The sequence below is a fragment of the Lepidochelys kempii genome, chromosome 9 (assembly GCF_965140265.1).
Source record: "Lepidochelys kempii isolate rLepKem1 chromosome 9, rLepKem1.hap2, whole genome shotgun sequence".
Lineage (NCBI taxonomy): Eukaryota > Metazoa > Chordata > Testudines > Cheloniidae > Lepidochelys > Lepidochelys kempii.
In genome coordinates, this window is record NC_133264.1 from 33,234,726 (window position 1) to 33,260,674 (window position 25,949).

General features: G+C 41.6%; 1 protein-coding gene across 11 annotated transcripts in view; it reads left to right on the forward strand.

Moving 5' to 3' along the window:
* The window catches only part of TRIP12 (thyroid hormone receptor interactor 12), a 150,755-nt gene that overhangs the window by 15,563 nt on the left and 109,243 nt on the right, over positions 1-25,949 (forward strand). For 8 of the 11 annotated variants that reach the window (XM_073359825.1, XM_073359832.1, XM_073359821.1 and 5 more), the window contains exon 2: positions 23,360-23,506. In XM_073359825.1, the coding sequence (XP_073215926.1) occupies positions 23,409-23,506 (98 nt within the window). In that variant the 5' untranslated portion in view covers positions 23,360-23,408. Of the gene's footprint in view, positions 1-17,835; positions 17,861-19,012; positions 19,244-22,946; positions 23,042-23,359; positions 23,507-25,949 lie in introns of those variants that run through there. The other 3 variants (XM_073359824.1, XM_073359823.1, XM_073359822.1) reach the window with 3 other exon arrangements.

Consider the following 25,949-nt stretch of genomic DNA (forward strand, 5'->3'; position numbering starts at 1 on the left):
CCAGAATTCTGTCCACCTCTATTCCAACAACTGCCCTTAATTTCCTACCCTCTCACGCTTATTTAGTGAAACCACACACCAGCTTATGGCATAAACTGATGTACGGTCCCCACTGTACTGATAGGGCAGTTGAGGCACTTAGGCATGCAACCAAAGGCACTGAAACTATGACAAAATTGGAAACAGGCCCAGATCTGTGATTCTCAAGTTGCTGTAAATGTTTAATTATGCTGCCTTTTAAAAATGGGGCAGTTGTGATTACATGTGTCATCTCTCTCAGATAATGTGTTGTGAAATGGTGTGGTGGTATCAGGCCCATATTACACAAAGGCTGTCTGACTTGCAAGATTTGCAGTAGTGGTTTAGGTTAAACTATCAGACTGATAGTTATTTGCTGTGTGACTTTGGGTAAGTCACTTAACTTCCTTCCTCTTCACAAAGAAAATGGATATTAACTCACTGGAGCACTGAGAAGATTAATTAGGGGTGATCAGTTCTGTGAAAAATTGCTGTTTTCTGATCACCTGCAGATTAGAAAAACAGTGTGTTTTGGAGCAGCTCCTCTATCTTAGCTTTACTGCTTTTTACGCAACCCAGAGAGGATGGGAGGATCTTTTTATAAGAAGTGTCAAGTAGGGTAGGGGAGTGTTTTAAATATTTTTCTTGAGAAGCTAACTTGAAAGTCACAATTGGTACCCACAGTAGCAATGATGCTTTCAGGTCCTGTTGGAAAGGATGGTCTGGTGGTATAAACATCAGGTTTCACATACTTTCCTTAGAGACCGTGGTCAAAATCTAGACCAGGTATTTCAGACACTCCTCTTCAAGGTTGGCATATTCCCTCCCTTTACTATATTTTAATTTTCCAATGCTACTCCATTTTATTTAGTAGTTTTAAATAGAGGGATGCCATTTCATGGACAAAATAGCTTAGTGTAAGAAACTTGTCCCATGGCACTATTTTTGTAGCAACTCATAGGCACCATCTTGTCTTTCCTGTAACTTCTACCAATAAGAAGCCATAGGTATGAGCTAGATTTTTAACCCTGTCATTCCCCCTAAATCAGCAAGGCAGATGGGAAAACAGAGGCACCAAGAGACGTGAGTAGCCCAGTGGCACACAGCTGCTCAGTGGCAGAGCCAAGAACAGAACCCACATATCCTGACTTAATCTAGTCTATCCACTAGATCACACCATCTCTCTTGGAAGAGAGATGAGGCAGGGGATTGCAGGAAGAGGATGGTTCTGGTTAAGGTAGTTGAATGCCACCCTGAAGAACTAGATTCTATCTCTGCCTCTGCCACAGAGTTCCTATGGGATGCTAGACTAGTCATCTAATACAATGTGCATTCTTCATTTTCCTCTGCTTCAGTTTCCCCATATGTAAAAGGGAGATGATGATGATACTGGCCTCTTCGGTAAAGCTCTTTTTGAGCCACAAATGAAAAGCATTATATAAGAGCTATACACCTTCCAACTTTTTGCAACAAATGAAGCAGGGCTCTGGCAACTAAGCCTTTCGCTACACAGCTCTCTTTCCTCCCATTCTGGGTCCATTCTGTGCATTGAGGTAGGGAACCTCGGGGATAAGGGGGCAGTATATGAACAAGTAATTGAAGACTGTTTCATAATGCCTACACACAAAGGGGTGGAATTAAGGCTTCATAGGCAGCCTTAATTCTGGAATTTCCTAACTTTTCAGCGCTTGACTTTGGAACCTTTAATGTTTTAACTGTTTTGAGTGTAATAATTGTACATGGGGATGGATGAGTAAATCCATGTTATCTGCATATTGCTGGCACTCGAGTCTATGGTAAGACTAGCAGCTGCATGTACATGTTGAATAGGACTGGAAAGAGAATTGATCCACGTGGGACTTTACAGGTGAGGGGTCAAGTGGCAGAGGTATAGTTTCTGATTACTCCTCTTTGGGTGCATCTCTGAAGGGTGGATTTAAGTATTTTAGCATATTTTCCCATAATCCCTACTACTCCTCTTTAGTGGACAGCAGCATTTTGTGAAAAACTGTTGATGAGCTTGTAATTAGTCTTTTGGCTAACTCCTTCAATATATGAGCAAGCTCAGAGGTTTGATCCTGGACAGTAGTTAATTAAAATGATGGATCCAGGGTGAATTTCTTCACTATTGAATTAGTGTGTGTTTTGAAGGGGAAGATTTCTTCCCTGAATGGGGTCTTCTGTTCATGACCCATTCACCAACTAGGAATGGCATGGTTTGGATTCATAGGTCTATCCAAGACCTATCTAGGGTGTCAGTATTTTGGGAATGCAGGCTGGGTGTTCATTGGCTGGCATGGAGGAGCAGATCTATGCTAGTTAAGATGACTTTTTCCAAATGTGTGTGTGTGTGTGATCTCTGCAAAATAGGATGATTTTTCCTTCAGAGTGCTTGGGTTGAGTTCTGTGGTAGGTTGTAGGCCCTTGACACTGAAGTGGTTCACTGCCCTTAGTGGGATTTGATATCTTCAATAGAAGCTGATAGGAAGGTTCTCTTGGCCTAAAATATAGCCTCAGCATAGGCTTGGAGAAATTCTGTTTCAACATGTCTGATTCAGCCTTTGTTTTTCACCCTCTGTACTAGAATTTGACCTTCTCTTTACATCTGGCACAGGGTGTCAGTAAACAAAGGAAATCCTGTGTGGACAGTGGGGAGCAAGGAGGCTTTTTGCGACTAAAGTGTCTATGACAAATCATCCATCCTCAACTACTCTTTGTACTATAGGTGGAGAGTTGCTGTTCTTTAGCATAAATTTACATATTCTGCTCTCTAAATTACTGTTGCTGTGGGGCCATACTAATCTAGCAAAAATCTCTGAACTGTGATTGAGTTACGTGCATACTCTCTAAGGTTAAGATTCTGTCACAGATATTTTTACTAGAAAAAAGTCGATGGGTCATGGGCAATAAACAAAAGTTCATGGAAGTCCATGGCCTGTCCTGACTTTTAGTAAAAATATCCTGGTGGGGACAACTAACAGAACGCTGCTGGGGGATGACCTCTGGCAGCTGCTCCAGCCCCATGGGGCTGACCCAATCCCAGCTGCTGCTCTGGTGGCCCTGGGGCTCATCACTGCTCTGGTCCTAGTGGGGCTGGCCTAACCCTTGCCGCTGCTTCAGCCCTGGGGCCACTGCTGCAGCAGCCCTGGGGCTGACAGCTGCTTTAGCCCTGCCTGGAAGAAGTCACAGAGGTCCCAGAAAGTCACAGAATCTGTTACCTCAGTGACGGAATTGTATCGTTAATCTCTCAACCTAGGTCATTTTTTTTTTTTTTTTAATTTTTTTGGCTTCGTCTCCTGAATGATGTGATGTATATCCGTGCTACACAAATGAGAATTTCAATTGCCTGCTAGTGCTGGGTGGGGATGGAGGACTGTAAATTATATAATACAGTACTGAAATGGATTTCTTAGCCAGTCTGAGCTTCAGAGATGAGTAACTATACAGTTTGGGGGGGAAATGGGGAGTGTACAGTCCTTGCACTTCTTGGATGTATTGATCATACTAATAAGACACTTTTTCAAAACTCTGTATTAGGAAATTCCTGTATTTTGGCTGATGACTGTCAGCCAGAGTAAAACATTTATAGAATTATTTAATATTCATATCTCTTCTGACTGGCCCCTTCTCTGATTGGATCTGTTCTTAAATGGCTTTCCTCCTCTTGTCCCTCAGTATGGTCCTCTGGTGGTATTATGACCCTCTTCTTGCCGATATCATTGGTTTAATGCCCCTGCAACAACAAAGATATTAACTGAAGCAGAAATTCCAAAACCTACACCAAAAGTGTTCCTATTTCTTTCTTGTACGTCTCTGTAGTTCCTATTTCTGCAGTGCGGTAACCAAACTAGAAGAGTTTTAAAGGCATATGCATCCCTTCAGTGTTTATAAATGCATTATATTATCTCTCCCATGCAATCCTAACGTCTTGTTCATATTGACTACTGTTCTGTACTGAGCAGAAGCTTTCACTGAGATATCCACAATGATTTAAGTAGTCAGCTACCTAAGTGGCAGGCGCTGAGCACAATATATCGCAATTTTTCCCTCTACTGAACGGATTGCATAGATGGGCTTAGCAAGGGCCGGTGTGGGACTAGTAAGTCTGAATGAACTAGTAGGTGCCAGGTCAGTTACGTGCAACTCAAAACTTAAGAGTATTCCTGGAGGTGGCAAAAATATCCACGATACCACATCTAACTTAAATTAATTGTAGTAGACTGCACTCTGTTTTGTGTGTTCTGCAGACACTTTATAGAACCAGAGGATGTCTCTTTGGATACTCTCTGCTGAGGAATGGGTTCCATACTTCGTTTCCTGTTTTGAATTTCTTGGAATAATTAAGACTGAGGCAGGGACACAGGTATTCATTCCATGATCACAACACAGCCTTTGCTGCAAAACTGAGCCTCAAAGTCCATTTTTGAAAACTGTTTATTTTCACAGCCTTATGGGTTAGAAACTTGAAAATATGAACCATGTAAACTGATGCAGTGCGGTCTTCGAGTGTGCAGATACCATGAAACAATAGCTGTGAAGATGGTGAACTGCCTTGTTGATATGGTGACGAAAAGTAACTTGAAACGTAAACATAACTAATTTGCTAAATAATGTTAGCAGAAAAAATCAGCTAGTATTCTCATCCCATAGTCCTGAACTGCCTTCTACATGTTCTCAGATGCCAAAAGCTCCATTTGTTCACTGCTTAACTATCCAAACCTTCGGTCTTGACCCTGACAACTTATATGATGCACAGTTCATATGAATCTTCAGCATGTCAAACTAGAACTGGGAACTGCATAAAATAAATGGAATTCAATACTAAATAACTTGGGGAAGGAGACTGTTCATAGTTCTGATTGTGTTCAGTTTCATAGTTAAACTCATAACTCTAAAAAATTAAATGAAGCAGCCTTGCAGTAGAATTCAGGTTGCTGCGGAGTACCCAGGCCTTTCTATAAAGCCTTGGTTTGACCTTCTTGCTGCTGACAGATCTCATCCCTCCTGTCTGTCTCCAAGACCCTAATCTCCTTGACTATAGGTCACCTGGGCTCTCAGTGCTCAAATGAGCATTTTAAAGGGAGCTGAAGTTAGAAATTGTGTTTCAGGGGACTGGGCATATTGCCCTATAAAAACAATATTAAAAGGATATCTGAGATCTATAGAGTCTGATGGAATGGGCTGGAATTATTTTTTTGGCGTATATAAAAGGAAGTTATCGAAAGTTGGTTGAGTGAGTTGTCTCTAACTCTTCTGGAATAGCTGTGCCGATTGGGTCTGTTTTTAAATGCTTTTCCTCCTCTTGTCCGTTAGCATGGTCCTTTGTCGGTAATATGAAGCTCCTCTTGCCCTCATCTTTGATTTTAATGTCAGAGTTCTTTTACTGGGAGGTTCTGTAACTTGATCATTATACTGTCTGAGAGAGCTGCACGTTTTCTGCCAGATTCGTATGTAAGTGCTACTTCTATTCCTGCCTCAACTTCTTGATGTCTTCGATAATGTCCTAATAGGTCTCAATATCCAATAGTGATATTGTTGGTCTAATCAGGACTTCTTCATTCCAGTCTTCGGTGCAACTTTTCTTTAAATTCAGGCAATGATACTTTTAGATGTCAGAAAAGTCCATTGACAGCTGAATCTGTCTGCTTGCTCCGTGGAGGTAGTATACACTAAAACTACTCTAGCTGAAATTGTTTAAGAAATATATACAAGAGGTTGATTAAGTAAATGGAAAGTTCTGTGGAGTGTGAGGTTAAGTATTCTGCCAAGACATTGGCTTCCTTCCTGGGTGGAAAGATGTATCTGCAGGAATGTCTGTAAAGTAGTGGTATCTAACTCACCTTTTTTGAGAGAGAATACTTGTGGAATTTGGTTTCTAAAGTGAATAGTACTAGAGTAGAATTTCTCCCTTAGCCATGACAAGAAATCTGTTGCAACTTTCTAATGTTGAAATTGTTGTTTTTTTTTATCCTCCAATCTTGACTAGTTTAGTAAGAGTACAGAAATAGAAACTTTACCTGTTAATTGGATTTCTGCTTCTCAGCAGGAACAATAATTAGATTTAATTGGAGGCAAGTTTGTAAATTGTACTAAATTAATAAGCCTTGGTTGTAGTCTTATAATATGTAGATCTAAAAATCATAAGCATAGCCTACTGCCAATCTTTTAGGTATGGTGCTATCAGGAAAGGAAGTGTCAGCAGGCAACAGCCCTGGAAGGTGCCAGAGTTCGCTGTTGGTGCACTGTTGCCAGTTAGCATAGACTAGAGGTGGGCAAACTACAGGCCACATCCAGCCTACAGGGCCTGGCTCCTGGCTGGGGAGGCTAGCCCTCAGCCCCTCCCCCATAGGCACAGCGCTGTGGGTGGCTGGGCTGTGAGTTCCTGCAGGGCAGCAGCTTGTCTGGCTCCTGCCGGGCAGTGCTGCTGCCAGACATGCTGCTTTGAGTGGCATGGTAGTGGGGCTAGGGGGTTAGATAAGGGGCTGGGAGCTCCAGAGGGGCAGTCAGGGGACAGGGAGTAGGGGGCAGAGGTTTGGGGGGCAGTCGGTTGGGGATGGGGAACGGGGTGGTTGGGTGGGGCAGTCGGGACAGGGAGCAGAGAGGGTTTGGATGGGGCAGGAGTCCCGGGAGGGGGCAGTCAGGGGACAAGGAGCAGGAGGGTTGGACAGGAGATGGGGGTCCCAGGAGGAGATGGTCAGGGGACAAATGTGTACCAGGTTATAAACAACCTAAGTCAGTCTTATATTTCCATAAATTGGAGTTGATGCACTTCACTACTAAGGCACAACAAAATTCCCATCATTAAGTTATGTCAAGAGCTCCTAGAGTATATGAATGGATATTGGGTTTTAATTTAAAAAAAATGAGCAAAAATAAAACCTTCCTAAATTTGTGGCATATTCCCATGAATAAACTGTCACCAGCTGAAATTTAACTTGGCAAAAAAGAGCTCCCGATTTCCTTTTCCCTCCCCTTCTTTCATGGGTACATAACTCCTCCATTCTTCCTATTGCTCAAGCTGGTAATCTTGATTTCACCATGGGGCAGAGTCAATCCTGACCCCATGCATCCAGATCATGTCTAATCCTTATTGCTTCTTACTGCATAGCATCTGTAAGATCTGACCATTTCTCTGTTCCTGTGCTGTCGAAACTCTTGTCCAAACCCTGATCATCTTGCATCTTGAGTATTGTAGTTGCCACTAAACTTCTCCCCTCCAAGTTCATTTAGAATGCTGCTAAAATAATCTTCAGGCTGCTTGACTAGATTATCCTTCTAAATCCCTTCATTGGCTCTTCTGCTGTATCAAACTGATCCTTATTTTCAAAACCCTTAACAGCTCTTCCCTGCCTTACCTATCTACCCTAATTTAGTTCAATCAACTCCTTCCTTCACTTAAGTGAACGAAGCTAGAAATCATTGGTAGATTGTCTACTTCACCAACAAGTATTTCTCCTGTGCTGCCCCTTATGAGATGAAAAAGCTTCCAGTCCAAATCCGTAAAGTCCTTTTAGCCTCTAAATCCTTTCTCAAAACTCACCTTGTCAGTGAACTAAGACCTGATAGCTACGTGGTGTGAGGTGAGTTGATTACTGCTCCTAAGAACTGTTCACTTATTTCTCTCATCTACACATTTCTTAAGATTGAAAACTCTTCGGGGCACGACAGTGTAGAACACAATATTTGTACAGGACCTAGAACAATGGGTCCAAACCTGGCTGAGGCAGTGCTACATGCTACTGCAAAATGATGTGCTTTAGACTTTGACAAAAATAAACATATATATACACAGTGTCTCAAGGGCCACTGTGCAGTCCTTTTTCTAGCTTCTGAATAAATTTTCCAAAGACTGCTAGTGCAAGCTTTACCAGCTCCGCTGACATATCTTCATTCTGATACAGAGTGACAATTTCAGGGTGAAAGAATGTAGTTCATTCAATATGTCCATTTAGCCATTGGCTTCAGAGGGGGAGCAACTGTAGTGGGGCATTTTGTGGATTAATCTTAAGAGCTGGGCTGATCTCACTTTGTAGCTCACCAAACAAGCATTAGCTGGTGTGTGTTGGCCCCTACCAATCTGAACTGAACTTGAACAGACAAACAGAATGTCATATGATTTGTGTATCACTAATAAAACACATTGATGTTGTCAAGGCTGATGCCCCACTCTGGTACTTCGAGCGCAGAAGGTGGGAGGCCCACAAGGATTCTAAAAATTAATACTGGCCACTCCAGGCTTGTATTAAACTCCCAAGGTCACAGCTTCTCTCTGACCTTTGGATGGGTAGATGCTGCCACCACCCAAGTGCAAAAACCCCTTTGAGAACTCAAGAAGGTGCACTTGGGAATTCCTTCCTGTGGGGTACCCATGAGCCCTTTCATCTCCTCTCAGCTCTTCCTGGGCAGGGGAGAGGGGGGAGAAGGAACAAAGGAAATCAGCTGTTGCCATCAGCTAATTAAGCATGTGCACAAACCTCTCAAGATACAAAACTCCAATCCTGTTCTTAAAAAAAAAGGGGGAATAAATACATCTGAAACCTCAGGCTATTGCTAGATTTAAAAAGAGCAAATACAAAAATGAAGAATAAAGAATAGCTTTCTTGAGGTCCAGTTTGAAGATTACAAACAAAACAAAAGCACCTGGGGTTAGCACAGAGGAGACCACAAGCCATAAAGAAATAAGAGAAACCTAATCGCATCTTCCTAGACATTTCCTGATCTACTTACATATCTGGGGTTTCAAAAGTTGCTTTTAGTCTAATGGACTCTCAATGCTTTTTTGTGGAAAATATGGGGTTAGACAGGGATCTACTGCAGGGACTCTAATCAATGTGCATGGAAGAAAGGTCTAGACCCTTTTGAAGAGTGTGGCAGAGCGCTGATCTTTAATGTTCTTGATTGATTAGCTCAATACCTTGTCAGATAGCTTAGCTTATCTGAACACGATTATTTTAAACAAGTTGATCTCAATGTCCGAGGTCAGAGCCATAGGGTCATCTGACTCAAGTGTACTTTTTTTGTTGAGCCTCTAATCTTTTTCTGAATAGAATATGGAAGAAGCAAACCGCAATGTGAGAAGGGTGCCAAAATACTAAGCCATGATTTGCTTCCTCTGAGAGGAGTAACCTATTAGTTACAAACCAATCAATAAAGATACTGAATGAAAACTTCAAACCAGAAGGTAGGGCTTCAGAAACTGTCACTTATTAGCCAGAAAAGTAAACCTAATCTTACTTCTGTTGGCTAGGCAGGGCAGCAATAGAAATGGAGGGAAAAGGGGTGCAGCAGTGGAACTATTAAACAGTTTCTTGATATGAAACCAACATACTTTAGCCTCTCATTTCTTGGTTGATGCGGGGACAGGGGGAGGGAAGGAGAGAGACACAGGTTGCTGCTGTTGTAGCTCTTTTGACTACTAAAGGGAGGTAAAAGGCTAGTGTCCTCACCACCCTTTCTTTTTTGCTCTTCCTTTGAGTATGCATACGTTTTTGGCTTCCAACTCCATTATTGCTGGCTATGAGAAGGAATACCAAAGCCCTGGACAGAAGGTGCTGCTGCTTGCAGAGTACTTGATTTGCATCTCTTGAGAGCAGAGATGACTTCTTACTTCAAGCACATTTTAGCTTACATGGAGATGAAAAAATGGCCTAGAACATCTACACTAGGATTTCCACTGCTGCTAACTCAGTTCAGTTGAATTGGTGGAAGCATTATTGGAACTCTGAAATTACCTAGTATATTTTTTGTTTTAGAGCATAAATGTATACTTATGTCTCTGCTCCTGCATCTAGCAGCTTCCTAGCAGTGAACAGCAAGGTTCAAATACAAAAAATTCTATCTTACTCAGCTGCAAGTGGTCCTGATCTGCAGAAGAATTTTCCTAGGTCACATGTCTGCATGGGACAGTACTACTTTCCTTAAGCCAAGCTGGTTCTCTGCAGTTTAAGGCAGGAAAAGTAAACTAAACGCTACCGGCTTAGCTTCTAGACTCAAAGTTTAGAGTGTATTATTCCTCTTTTGTAAAAACACTTTCGTACTACTGAGATGGCTTGAATGCTTGTGAGCATTGTTGTCTGAAGCTTGACTGTTGCATTTTAATTTGCACATGCAAAATATCTGAATGGGTGGAAAAGAACAAGTTCCAATTCTACTGAATATTAGTTGATTAAATATTTAGGTTATTGTGCTTTTAGTAGCTTTGAAATTTTATTCTGGACTTGGCATGTTTACTGATTGCGGGACAGTTTGTGTTGAAATAACTAGTAGAAATATTTCTGAAGTATAAACTACTCTTATACAGATAACTAGTTGTGGTGTAGGAATATGTATAGGGGAATTCTTATTAGCGCACTATCTAAAAGAGTTGAAAGACTTTGGAGGTTCTAGCAGATGTTTCTTCAATGTCAATATATTCAATTTGCTGTTGAAAACTGTATGAAAAGTGCTAGCAAACAGGAAACTCCTCCCAGTCAATCCAGGTCAGAAGGTGTCCTGGTAAAACTCCACCCTTTCATAAGCTAGTTGTATTAGTTTAAGGATGCTTTAACTTTTTCAAGGATTTGTTTCTTACAAATGCCACCTTCTTTCTTGTGCTGAAATCTCCATAAATCAGGGATAGATGGGGCAATGAGTCTAGTCTTGTAAATAAATGTGTAATTTTAAACTAAGTGAGAACATAATTTCAGATACTGAAGTACCACAAGTTTGTCTTATACTTAATCTTCATTTGTATATGAGTGCATGATTTCTGCTCTTCCTCTTTTTTTTTTTTAAAGGTAGGGTGAAGACCTTTCTGGTGCAGCGTGGTCCAAACAGCAGCATAAAACTCTGTGTATTCTCTGTGCTTTAGATCGGACTGGTGGTTGGGGTGGGGTTGTCCTCTCTCCTTTCTGCTTCCGACGAGGACTGTCAAGTGATTAAAAAAATTAATTGTGCGGTTAGACTGTAGAATACCATTTATTTAAATATTTTTGGATGTTTTCTACATTTTCAAATATATTGATTTAAATTACAACACAGAATACAAGGTGTACAGTGCTCACTTTATATTTTTATTACAAATATTTGCAGTGTAAATATTATAAGTAAGTTTTTCAATTCACCTCATACAAGTACTGTAGTACAATCTCTTTATCATGGAAGTTGAACTTACAAATGTAGAATATGTACAAAAAAACCTGCATTCAAAAATAAACTTAAAACTGTAGACCCTGAGAGTCCAATCGGTCCTACTTCTTCAGCCAACTGCTAAGAGAAACAAGTTTGTTTACATTTATGGGAGATAATGCTGCTCACTTCTTAATTATGTCCCCTGAAAGTGACAGCAGGCATTTGCATGGCACTGTTGTAGCTGGCGTCACAAGATAGTTACTTGCCAAATGCACTAAAAATTCATATGCCTCTTCATGCTTCGGCCATCATTCCAGAGGACATGCTTCCATGCTGATGACGCTCGTTAAAAAATAACGTGTTAATTAAATTTGTGACTGAACTCCTTGAGGAAAATTGTATGTCTCCTGCTCTGTTTAACCCACATTCTGCCTTATATTTCATGTTATAGCCGTCTCAGATGATGACCCAGCATGTTGTGTCGCCTCCCCCACCCCCCGAAAACTTTCACTGCAAATTTAATAAAATGCAAAGAAGATACCAATTTCTAAAGATAGCTACAGTATTCAATCCAAGATTTAAGAATCTGGAGTGCTTTCCAAAATCTGAAAGGGATGAGGTGTGGAGCATGCTTTCAGAAGTCTTAAAAGAGCAACACTCTGATGCAGAAGCTACAGAACCCAAAACATCAAAAAAGAAAATCCGCCTTCTGCTGGTGGAATCTGACTCAAATGATGAAAATGAACATGTATTGGTCTGCCCTCCTTTGGATAATTATCGAACAGAACCTGTCGTCAGCATGGACGCATGTCCTCTACAGTGGTGGTTGAAGCATCAAGGGACACATGAATCTTTAGTGCATCTGGCATGTAATTATCTTGTGACTCCAGCTACAATGGTGCCATGCAAATGCCTGTTCACTTTCAGGTGACATTATAATTAAGTGAGCAGCATTATCTCCTGCAAATATAAACAAACTTGTTTGTCTGAGTGATTGGCTGAACAAGAAATCAGGAGGAAGTGGACTTGTAGGCTCTGAAGTTTTTACATTGTTTTGGTTTTGAGTGCAGTGATGTAACAAACTACATTTGTAAGTAGCACTTTCAGGATAAAGAGATTGCACTACAGTACTTGTATGAGGTGAATTGAAACACTTTTATGTAAAATTTTTACAGTGCAAATATTTGTAATATAAAGTGAGCACCGTACACCTTGTATTCTGTGTTGTAATTGAAATCGATACATTTGCAAATGTAGGGGAAAAATGCAAAAATATAACATTTCAATTGGTCTGTTGGTTTAACAGTGCCATTAATCTTTTTAAAACTCATTCAATCTTTTAAAATTTGAGTTAACTCATGATTAATTGACAGCCCTACTTCCAACTCTTCCCACTTTTTTTCTCCTCTCTTTTGAACAGCACTGAATCACTCTTCTTTCCACTCCTTCTCCATGCTGCTGTTTACCATCCACCCAACTTCCTATGAGCCTTCCTCTCTGATTTCAGCTGCTGGTCTCTTCTCTCCTCAGTCTCCCATATTTGTCCTCTGTGATGTCAACTTCCATGTTCGATGACTCATCCAACCATGTGGCTCATGTTTCCTCTCCCTCATCTTGTCATTTTTTGATTTGCTCCTACCTGCTTCAACTCTCCCACTCATCCAATCAGCCATTCCTTTGACTTTATTTTCACCAAGCACTGCTCTTTCATTAACCCTTTCCTCTCTATCTTCTCTTCCATTTCTTCCACTGATAAGGTGGTTGTTTCTCTCCATGCTTCATCCTTTTTGCTCTTTTCTCCCATTGCAAGGTCTAATTTGTCAACTTCCAGCTCAGCCTTACTCCAACTCCTGTATTATATAATTTCACTTTTGTCAGAGATCCTCTGCAGCACTTCTTGACGAGGCTGATTTGTTCATCACAAGTTCATTCTCTCCTCCTTAATTTTTGCCAACATAATTGAATTCCCTGTCTGCAATCCTAGTTATATTCTCACACCTTTGACTAATTCCTCAAACGACAGGATTTTTCAGATTTCTTCCAAGAGAAAATGACACGTTTCCTCCTTCCTCAGCTCTTACTTTCTCTGTCAAGTTCAGAAGTCTCCTCTGCTCTCTTCTTTTAACCACTTCAGTTCCAGTGACCCTGGCCCATCTCCTGGTAGTCCTCACACTCACTCTTGTCCTTTCCCATACATTTCTCTTTAGCCTCTCACTTTCCTCTGGGTCTTCCTTCACAGTACAAATATGGTCTAGTTGCTTCAGTCTTAAAAATACCATTGCTCTGCTTGCCTCTCCAACTATGTCCGTTCTCATTTTCATCTCTATAATCATTAACTACACTGTTTGCATTGTTGTCTGCAGTTCCTCTTCTACCCCTTGCATGTCTCTGTCTCTCAAATGATCTCTTACTAGTCATAGATCGGTCGGCTGCCTTCAGCCATTGACCATGCTTGTCTTAAAACTGTCCTTCCTTGGCTTCCAGTACTCTGGCCTCTCTAACTACTCCTTCAGCATGTTGATAGGAAAATCCCCTATCTTCCCCAGCTCTGTGTGTGGGTTCTCTCCACACGTGGATAATCTCATCTGCAGACAAATTCAGTATAGTCTCTATGCTGAGAACTTGCAGATATACCTTTCTACTCCATACCTGTTTCCTTCTGTCCAAACTAAAAACAGATTTTCTCTCTGACATATCCATGTGAATGTTGAAGCAATCACTTATCTTCAAACAGGCTAACACAGAGCTCTTAATCCTTCCTCGCTCTGCCAAACCCTTTTCATTACCTCCTTTCTCAATCACTGTGGACATTGCCATACTACCTGTTGTTCAGGCCAGTAACATGGGTATTCTCTCTGTCTAGGACCTCTTTAGGGTGTCCCCTTTAGACATAAGCTGTGTAACAGGATCTAGTCAAGTCTTGCAGATGCTTTCCACATAACACTTCTAAGATATGTGGCTTTCCCTGTGTATCCACACAGCTAAAACTCATCCAGGTTCTCATCTTGCATCTTGATTACTGCAACATCGCTTTTTCTCTGGCCTTGACAGAAGTATTTTTTCCTCTCATCCATTCAGAATGCTGCTTCATAGACCATTCTCCTAGCCTGTCATTTTGATCAGGTCTTTTGATCATGCATTTTGATCTTTGCATCCCTATTTGCGACTGTTTGTGCTTCCTACTTTTTGAAACTTTAGGGTTTCTACTTTGCTTGGTTGGGAGGAGAAGAGAAGTGGCTTTGAAGTTGTTCCTTTTGCGGGTTTGGGGTTGGGAAAAGCCAATGTTGTCCTTAAGAAGGATGAGGAATTATTTTCGCTCTTTAGTAGTGGATAATGGGTGAAGGGTATTGCTTGTCAATATCCAAGTTGTGTGGAGGTAGGAAAACGTGTTCATCCACAAAAACTTCTTCTCATTCTGGAAGCAAATTACTTTTAAGAAGTATCAGACCTTTCCAAGTGAAGGTGAAAAGTTACTACTTGATAGTTTTTAGGTTGGCCTTGTTTTTTACACTTTTTCTCAAGAGATTAACTGTATTGACAGATTCCTTCTAACAGTTAACATTTAGGGTGTATTGGTATCCATGTAATAAGCAAATATAATGGGTAAATAAGGTTTTTAGAATATGTAATCTTACATGCATTTTTCCTCTAAGGTTTTATGAAGTGCAAGTGCTGTGAAATTTTTTCCGAAACTACTGCTCACTTCCATATTTCTAAATGTTTAATTGTAACATTTCTTGGTATCATGTAGAGGCAACCTCAACTGGTTGTTTGAATTTCTTTTATAAAGCCAGACAGCTATGAGGATGTTTCCCCTATAATCTCTTCTACTTGCTTTAATGACTAAAATAGTGGACCTTTTTTTTTTTTTGTTGTTGTCATACTGCTTTGTCCTGTTGCCGTGGAGCCAGCACAGCTAAGAGAATGAGGCCAGGTCTATACTACAGACCTATATCAGTATAGCTACATGGCTCAGGGGTGTGAGAAATCGACACCTCCAGTGACTTATGTCGGTATAACTAACTCCCATTGACCTAGCACTGTCTACATGGGGGAGCATTTCCCTTCGACATGGTTATCGCCTCATGGTGAGTTGGATTAACTACGCTGAGGGGAAAAGCTCTCCTGTGTAGTAGTGTATTCACTAAAGCCTTACAGCCGTACAGCTGCACTAGTGCAGCTGTACGTGAAGACAAGCCCTCAGTTGAGAGTATATTCTTTTTTCTAAAATGGACCATAATAAATATTTGTTAATGTGCAGTCAGTTACATATATGCAGACCTGTTTCACACAATAAAATTGCACAAGTGTCAGGCATAATTTAATCTGCTGACGTTATTTGTGGCTATTTGAAAGGGACTTGGGCTTAATTTGTCACAGGATGTTTATGGGGCATGCCAGTTCTCTTTGCTGCTCCCCCCTCCCCCCCATGCTGACTACTTTACTTGGATTGCATAGATATTGTTGAAATAATGCATGTGGAACCCTACAATACCATTTTCAGGGTTATTCAGTTTAACAAATTTTCTGAAATTAATTTTTTTTTCTCGTTAGTAGGGATTCAGTTGAGGTCTTAAAGCAGGCCTTGATATCTAAAAACATATCTAGTTGATCACATCAGTTGAACAATGTACTGCAAGCTAACCATAAAAATGCAAGTCAAATTTGACTGTTTGGCAGCAAAATTGGAAAGGAGGACTTGCCTTGAATGTCTATTTCAAAACGTGTTGCATCATATGAAACCTAAATGAACTCAATTCACTTGCTGAAATTGGATGCACAATACTGTGAGCACTGTGGATTGTGTAGTGATGTCTCTGCATATTTTGCTATTGTCGTTTGGTTGGTGGTGGTTTGTTGAAGCTTGTAATTCCTTCCTTTAACCAAAATGTTGAAGAATTAAAAAAAAACAAAGTAAGCCTTAAGCTGCAGAACTAATTTGGTATAGTAACATGTTACAGGGCTTTGATTATCCTGAGTTAGCATGTGTGGCTTTTTGTTTTTTGTCTGTCTTCCCATGGCATTTCAGGCTTATTCAGTATTAAGATGCTTGTGTAATAAATCCATACAATTTCTGTTTTTAAAATGACCTTTTCATGTTGACACTAGTAAGGTATTGTCTGCTTCAGCTAGCTTCTCAGGATCAGTTTTGCCGAGTATAAACCAGATTGAGTGGCTGGGAGTTTGAATGTCTGCCATTGCGTTGACTGACGGGACATAGGCTCTCCTGTTTCTATGACTGTAGAACTAATTAAGGATTTAAAAAAAAATCCTTATGATCTTGGAGTTAGAAATACTTCTCTAACAGTTCCAGCTACAACAGCTCATCCATTATGTTAAGCACAGTAACTGGGAATGGAAAGGCATATCACTTGATATGAAATCCCCCTCTTTCTATGCTAGGCTGAACATATGTTGGTGTACCCTGGAATATCCCCCAAACGCTTCACCAGCAGAGAAACAATTTGTCATCCTTCCTATTTAGGAAACTTACTGACTTATTTCCACCTGCTGGAGAAAGGAAACCATTTGTTGCTTAGTATAGCCTAAAGTGAAATTGTTGAAAGGGACTAATCTTTCTCCCTTCTCTAAACTTGTAAAGAAGTTACTTTGAAGGAGGTGGCCTTCTGGTAAGCAATAGTCCTACTACATACTTGACAGCAGAATGAGGTGGCCTGATTGCTAATCATGCTCTTGAGTCAACCCTTGTCAAAAGTGATAATTGGAGAGGTCTGCTGGCTCTGCTTAATGTAGATCTGTTGGTCATACATGAGCACTAAGTAGAAACTGCTTGTGTAGTCCAGCTGGGACTACCAGTGAGGCTTTAATCTGCTTGCAATTGTTGGGTTTGTCAGGCCCCTACGGGCACCAGGTCTTGTCCAGGAGCAGTACTGGTGAAATGGTGGACTCCACATAGTGGTACCATAACATCTCTGCATCCAGAACTTGGTGTTTGCTTATTCTACCCTACTAACCATTTTGTGTGGTTTTTTTTTTTTTTTTTTTTTTTTTAGACTTTTGGCATGAGTATGTGTGATAAATATGGTCTCCATGATCTTCTCTGGCCTTTCATAAACAGAACCTAGCTGGCAGTTGAGCAACAAAGTACTGTTCTCCTTCTCATGCTCCAACTGCAGGTAACCTTTGACAGAGACTAAGGGGGAAGGTCAGTGGTGAGATCGAGTTCTGCGTGACAGACATGCATAAAGCCAGAGTTCAGACACAGTCGCTCTTTTGAGGCTCATCTTTGCCCAGCAGCTGTCATTGGAGACACATTCTTGGCAGATATTCTTTTAGTCCACCTGAAGCACACTAAATTAGTAGTAGCAATGGTCCACTGGCTTCAAATACAGCTAATGCTTGGCATTTAGGCACAGATCAATGTGAGTTAGGCATCTAAATTCATCTGAGGATCTGGATCTTAATGCTTTTACTAAGGGATATCAGAACACTTCAGTATAAGTACTAAAAACCATTTTACAGGTGGGGAAACTGACACACTGGACAAGTCATGCAGTGGTTGAGTGATAGTTGTAGCAGAGCTCAGGTCTCCAGACTCTGTCCCATGCTGTAACTGCTGGAACTCACCTGCCTATATCTTGGCACCTTTTATTGCTACCCTTCCTATCATATCTGGCCTCTTGAAATGTCATTGCCTGGGAATCACTGTTCCAACTCCTGCCAGGGGCAGGAGGGCAGTTTGGGTGCCAGACTTGTTAAATGTCTTCAAAAGGTATGTGGTGGGAAGTGCTTGAAACATTATACACTGTCCTCTCAAGTTCAAGACTGTTAAGGACCTTGTATGTGAAAGCAAAATAGCTATGGACCAGTACTTTGGCATTAAGCAGCAATGGGATATTTCTTCTGTATGAAAAAGGCAAGCCAGTGAAACCTTGCCTAATATTCTGTTGCAAATAATGGGTATTGAACATACACAATCTTAGCAGTTCACTTGATGTATGTAATGTCTATAACTTTACATGTTAAATCAGCACCCTGCTGATGTAATTTGAACAAACTTTGTTAAAATTACATGTCATAGTAGCTATAAACAAGAAAGCTAAGCTGTGCCTTGTAGGCATCTAAATAAGGGAAGAACGCTTACAGTACTGTCTGTGTGGGGCTTGTTCTTGAAAAGATAAAGGAATTCAGTGGATGAGAAGGGTCTCAGATTTACTTATGAATCTAACCACTTCTGAATAAGAAAAGTACTGAAATTGCATGATGGAATTCTAGGACAGTGTGTTTCAAAGTGCAAGTCGTGACCCAGTACTGGGTCACCTTGCTCAGCACCCAGGGACCCTAGCAGTTCTGGTCAGCACTGCCGACCGGGACGTTAAGTCTCGTCAGTGGTGCTGCCCAGCTAAGGCAGGCTAGTGCCTACCTGTTCCAACACTGCGCTGCCCCCTGGAAGAGGCCAGCAGCGGGTCTGGCTTCGAGGCAGGGGGCCACGGGGCTCTGTGCGCTGCCCCCATCCTGAGCACTGACTTTGCATTCCCATTGGCTGGTTCCCACCGATGGAAGCTGGGCAGGGGCAGTGTCTGTGGGTGACAGCTGTGCAGAGCCACTTGCGTGCACCTCTGCCTAGGAGCCGGACCTGCTGCTGGCCCTTTCTGGGGCACAGTGCGGTGTGCAGCACCAGGACAGCTGTGAAGCCTGCCTCTGCACCCTGGCTGCACTGCTGACTAGGAGCCGCCGGAGATAAGTCCACACTCCAATCCCGGGCCTTAAGCCCCGCCCTCCCCCAATCTGGAACCCCTTCCTGCATCCCAAACCCACCCATCCCTCTGCACCCAGAGCCCTGATTCCCCTCCCACACCCTAAACCCCTCATCCCCCAGTTCTGTTGGATCACAGGCAATTTTCTAAAACTGGGTCCCCAGAATAAAAGTTTAAAAACCACTACTCTAGGAGAATTGGAATAGAATCCTGGGCTCCCAGGTGCAAGGATGTGGAGGACCCCTTCTTCTATAATAAATCTTGGCACTCCTTAATTAGGTCTCCTCTTCAGCAGACACAACTACTGAATCCTCCAACTGGAGACCTGAGGAGGAAATGTTGATCATGGAGACTAAAAACTGATGTGAAAGTTCCCTGCACTTGCTCATCAACTAAAGGTCTCTGATTATACGGGGAACACAATAGTTTTGGGTCAGAGCAAAATAACATGAACAAAAGGAAATCTTGAGTATAACACTTGAGCAGTAACACTGAGGTCTTAGATTGTATCTGTCTAAACTCAGAGTATGAGCCTATCCTGAGATCCTGAAACAGCTATTAAATAAGTATAGGAGATGGTAGCAGTTCAGTGGAAGAAATGTCCCTAGATATGTATGCTTGTTTTGTTTATATTTGAGCTTAACTACTTAGAAAAATCCCATATGCTATGCTGGATAATTAGGGGGGTGGGTCACAAAGCTGCACAAAATTCTGAGGCAAACTAGAAGCAGTGAGACAGGATTACAGTTAGTAATCTTAAAAACCAATTATTTATCTGAACTCCAAAAATGCACCACACCATGAAAATATCAGCACACATTTGAACTTCAGTGGTAGTAAATATCACTTGCAGGTGGGAGTCTCTTTGGACTGATTTGGTTTAGGGATCCATGTACAGTGAGCAACATGAGGGACAGAATGAGGATAAACATTGTTTTAGAATTGGGAGTAGGCAGAGGCTTGCAAGAAAAAATAGCTATCCTCCCAGGCTTTCTAGGTAGAGTGGAGCTCCACTTCTCTGGGTCTGAATTGCCTTCTCCTGTTCCATATCTTCTAAGCTATTTGGAATGGAATTCTTCCTCTGTGACATCCAGCCTTTTCAATTTGAGAGCCAAAACATTGACTCTGATTTTTGAAATTCTTCCTACATAAAACATTTTCATTGGTGTTTGCGGTGGGGTCGTAGCCGTCTTTGTCCCAGTATATGCAAGAGAGAAGGTGGGTGAGGTAGAATTTTATTTTTCTTTTTTGGATTAGTTTCTGTTGGTGAAAGAGACAAGGCAAGAGGACTGTTTAAGGAATTGTTACCTCCTGCAACAGATGCCAGAGTCCTGTTCCAACCACAGCATTGTTCCACTGCCTAGCAGAAATCTGGGTGCTTGCAAGTCAGTTTGTGGTGAAGGAGTAATTAGTGACCTGAATCAGAATATATGCTGAGAGTATCATGCCCTATTTTTACTTGTGCATGTGCATGCATGTCTGGCCATCTCATTCCAGGACGTGTACAACTTTCAGTGCAATTGCTTCTTGCAGGAACTTTAGGCCAATGCCACTGCCTGATTCCAGAAAGCAACTCTGCTTCAGAATTTGATACTAGCCCAGGGGTAGGAAGCACACTTCTGCTGATGCTGTTCCTTCTCCTAAAAGATGGCTCTACTAAAAAAACTTGGGCATAATTTAAATTACCAACAACATATTTTAAGAATCAATACCAGTATTAAACCTCAAGAGATCCAAAAAAAAAAAAATCATGATTTTTGAAGGGAGCCGAAGACGACTACTGCAGGAAAGGGAGGGTGGCATTTTAATTTTTTGCAACTCCACCTGCACATCTCCTGTGTGAGACAAATATTGTTGTCCACTCTCCCAAACTTTTTGGGTTATGGCCATTCTTGCCCCTGCATCTGCCTGTCTGCTCCCCAGCAGTTCTGCTCCAACTGTCATCAGCACACTCTCCCAACCTCACCTCTACTCTCTTCGGTTCCTGACTCCACTCCCAGGCCAGAGGGCACACTGTTCCTAGGCTGGGTATTGCATGGGGGAGGGATGGGGGGCAGAAGAACTGTCCTGTTCATGTTGCTCCCTTTTTACCCCTCCTCCTCCTCCTATGAGAATGGCTTTGGGTTGCTGTGAGGAGGAAGAGTGCAAGAGGTCTGCCTACAGCAGCTTTGATTGCCCCACCTCCTGGGTGGATTAACCAGACAGGTGGTCATGGAGAAGGCTAAATTCTCTGGGTTGGAGCATCTCATGTCACTGAAAAACTGGCTCCAGTCTAGCTCCTACCAGAATCCTCTCTTGATTGGGACGGGACCACCAGAGTTGGCAACACTGCAATACTTGCTCACTCGCTGAGCAAAAACATAACAGAACCACCTGCTAGTGCCTTCCATAACAGTATATTCCATTTCTCTGGGATTCCTGCAATCTAGATCTCAAGCAGCCTTGCCTCTATGCATTTTAATTTCACTTGATATCCCCCCCCGGTAGGGAGAATTTTTACTCTCTATGTAAGTAGATAATGTTAATGAAATGGCTGTGGACAAAATGTACTTTTAGTGCACAGGCTGCCAGAAGAAATTCTGTCACCATTTAGTCATGTAGCTGGAAATCTTATACAATCTCTCCCATGAAGAACAGCTCAGGTCTGTGGGGTGGCTGTTTTTTTGTTTTTTTTTCCCTTCTTGCAGAGGAGGGGGAATGCATCAGAGCTATGCTTCTGAAGGGAAACTTGTACATTAGTTGAATACTGTACAGTTGACCTACTGTGACTTGGCAAATGCTTCAAATGAAAGATTAGTTGACTTCAGTCTGTGTAGAGCTGGTGCTTCTGGGAAAACCAGTGTGGTGGTTCTCTTGCAGATTATCTCTAATATTGTGAGGTGGGGAATAATGTAGGCATCCTGTGCCTAATGCTAATCCCAGTCTGAGTTCTACAGAGACTCCGCAATATGCTGCAGCTGCACTAACAGACAAGAGCGTCTAGTATTAGTCTTCCACTAGTCTAGCATCGTGATCACATTACAATGCAACATTGAAATCTAGATCTTGCAAAATCCATGTGAGCAGTTGTGATATCCTAGGGAAGAGATGGCAAAAGCCTGTGAAGGCGTTGGGAACATTAGTGTTATCTAACAGGCATGAGAAATCTAACTGGTCAACTTGTCGGATCCACGAGGACTAATGTTGGAATGACATGCCAAACACTACTTTTAATAATCTCTAGTACTGGTTTTGGATATCTGCTATTCAAAATACCTCTCACTAATATATGAGAAAACACAAGCTTTTAAAATGACTTCAGTGGCTGCACTAAGTGCTGAGCTATGCTTCAGCTCTCAAAATGTGAGCTAAAAATTCCCCTTAAATTATCACTACTTTAATATCTGTTTTAACAGATACTGCAGTCCAAGTGGTGGTTCAAAGTTGTAACACTTTGGACCTTATCCAGTTCCCCTGTCCTCTTTTTACTTTCATTTCAGTAATGCTGTATTCTTTGTTGCAGCTGTTTTTTACCTGCAAATCCCCTTTTTGATTTTTTAAAATTATGGATTGAGTCATAAATAAAAATAGGTTTACTGACCACAGTTCAATTGCTATCGGCTTGCCTACATAAACACAAAATAGCATAATTTGCTACAATGAGGTGGTACTCTTTCTCTGCTTAGGAACTGAGCAAGCATACATCTTGAAATACCTTTCTATCCAAGGATATTGGCAGGACAGTATGGGGTCTTGTCATTGGCAAAGCAATATTTAGAAAGTCACAAGGTATCTGTGAGAAAGTTGTAGGCCTCCCAAGATTAAGAAATATAAAGGCATCATGTACCTATTTTACTTCAATAAGTGTTACTTGAGTTGATTATCTTAAGGTAACTTTTTTTCTCTAGCAATTGTTGGGAGCACTGAATTTACGACTTTAAAAACAGATTAGATTTCATCTGATTTTTTAACAAGAATTTCTGGCTGATGACTGCATCTCGTATGCTGAATGGTTATATGTTTATGTAATTCACACATGTATGCAGAAGTTTAACATTTTCAACTACTGTACTTTTAAAGCATCTCTTTTTCCTCTTTAATCTTGTGCATCCCTTCTCTCAGGAATTGGCAGCAATACAACTGTGCCACCTCCCTCCATAAGGAAGTGTACAGTTTCTTGGACACTTGTTTAGTTGTCAACTTAATAGTGTATGTAGGTATGTACCACTAAAAAGAATGGATTTCTCCCTAAATATATTTACAAATGCTGTGGGTTTTAAACAGTCCGTATCCTATGTCTTTCCACAAAAGCATTTAGTTTGTGATGCTTTTTTCTAGAAAAATCTCTAATATAGAATGTCATGTTGGCTAAATAACCTCATTATTGCTCAGTGTATATTGGTTATCTTTTAGAGTATCCCTTGACTTGGAACAGACTTAAGCCTTCCATGAAGATACTTTTCTTTCTTAATACAGTATCTTCAGGAATCCTTTTCTGTGTCTGATCTAAGTGTATTGACTTTTTTTTCTTACAGTGAATGGTAGTGTCTAGAAAGGGTATGTCCCTTCAGGAGAGAGGTGCCAATGTCCAACCGGCCTAATAACAATCCAGGGGGGTCACTGCGACGTTCACAGAGGAACACTGCCGGGGCCCAACCACAAGACGACACAGTAGGAGGAAGGTAAGATCACGATTACCTACAAGTATATTTGAAAATCTCTGAACAAAAGGCATATATTAGTATGTAAATACAGTATGACTTGATGCTATTAAATTCAGTCTAAGTTCTGTAATCCTAATAAGTGGAATTGCTGCGACTTCATTAATGTGTTTTCATCAAATTACAGCTGCAGTGCTGTTGTAGGCTGAAATGATCAGGTGAAGTGTAAAATATGTAATCTGGTTATGTAATCTTCCAGCTAGCATGAAATCTAGACACAGAATGTGGAAAATTTAAATAATTTCTTCTCGTGAGCCACATAGCCCAAGAGTGATTGTGAACTCCCAAAAAACAAAATCCGTCCAGACTACCCCGAAATGGGATTTATTTACATATCTCCATTACAGCAAGTAGACAGTGTAAACACCATTTCAGGTTAACTGACTCCTTTTAAATGGGACAAGTGACTGACATGTTTTCTCTTTTACAAAGTGAAAACAACTACTTGTATCGTGTCAAAGCATTTTGTGTGACGAGGCCTGTTTGATCTCAAATTAGATACTTTGCTGCTTGATTAGTTTCTCAAAACACCTCCTGTATTTAAGAGACAACATACAAAACTGACTAACAAGAGGACTGCTGCCTTGTGCTGTACACACAGGAAGAGTTTTTCTTGGTAGTCAAGGAGGCATTTGGCCACGCTTTGGTCCACTAATGCTAGTTTTAGTCTATCCATTGATATAAATAGCAGTACGGTCACAACTGTTCCTCGGTTTTCTCTTGCCACCAGTGGCAGTCAGATGAAACAAGCAGTGTCTGCCCACTACCTTTAGCAGAATTCACTTCTTGTAGTTGGGGATCTTGAAAGGAGTAAACCTCTAATTTATTGTACCTTGGGGGGGAAAAAAAACCATTTTCCTCAGCACTTTATGCCACCATTTTGGCCTAGAATGGTGGATTCAAAGCTCTAAGTTTCAAAACTTGCCTGCCCTGCAACAGTCTTATTCCACATTCAGATGGCCATAGTCTGCTGTCTTGGTGAGAGCAGTGTGTGAGACTGTTGCTTGGTTAGCTGTTCCTTTTTGACTAGGACAAGAAAATCCAGGTTCACTTTGTTCAAGATGCAACTTGAACCACCAGTAAGGCACTTTGGACTCCAAGGAACAAGAATCTGTCTTCAAGGTAGAACTGGTCTTAAGTTCTAGTCAGCCATTGTCTTTGCCAGCACCACACAACACCCAGTGTTGGTGCCTGCATTCGTGCCACTGTTAGGCAAGGATTTGGGGCAGTTGTAAACCACCTTCTAAGCAATCACACTGGCAGCAAAGACCAGCATTGGCTCCTCACCAATGCAGGGGAGATCCAAACACCAAGCTGTAGAGACTTCTCAAACAGAGTCCCCTCTTCCATTCCTAAGACGCAATAGGGAGCACTAAGCTGGCTCATTCAACAAGGAGATGTGATGCTTTCTCAGTCTGTGGCTCTGTACTGAAAAGGTACAAGACCTTTTCAGTACCTATACCTGACCATTCTGGTGACCTTGAACCACAGGTATCAACATTGGTACTAGTACTGACATCAGCATGGATAATAGAAACCTTTAATGGTACAGGCTGATTTCAGTGTGCAAAGAGGTTGCTATGTTTCTGGCACTGATGTCCTAGTTATGGTTTCTTGGTACCTTTTTAAATTTAGAGTATCGCCTCTGCAGGGAGCTTACGCGTTGTCTCCTTCACCAGGGCACACTTTCTCCCCACTTTATCAGGGAAACTTCCTCTTTGATCACACTAATGAATGAGAGAGCCTCTCTGCAGAGCAGGGACTTGAATTTCAGAGCTCTGTCTCATCCTCTTCAGGCATGACAATGGCCTGGTCAGTCATATTGGAACCAGCTGTATCCCTATAATATTCCACCATGACCCTGTTCTATGTACTGGGGACCAACATCCAGGAGGTGCCCTGCATCCCATTGGTCAAAAACAATAGGAAGTTCTTCGAGTGCTTTCTCATGTCTGTTCCATTCTAGGTGTGTGCGAGACCACGTGCACAGTTTTTGGACATATTTGCTGTAGCGTATCAATAGGGCCTGCTGTGGTGCCCTCTGGAGCACTGCGCTCATGCGGTGGTATATCAGGTGCCACTGGCCCTACGCCTCTCAGTTCCTTCTTACTGCCCGTGACGGTTGGTTGGAGCTCCTGATCTGTCTTAGCAAGAGCATTAGCGATTCTTCACTGTTCAGATCATTCTCCTTTTGAGATTAGTTGAGTGATTAGTTAGCTGTTAAGTGTTTGAATAGTAGGTTAGTAGTTAGAGTCCCGGCTGGGACTTTGTCCCAGAGCGGGGCATGCCCCATTTCCCAGGCTTCAAGCCATGTTCAGAGTGCAGCCAGCCGATGCCCATCAGTGACCCTCACGACAGCTGTTGCGACTCCCCCAGGAACGTGCATAGAAAAAGTGCCAGATCT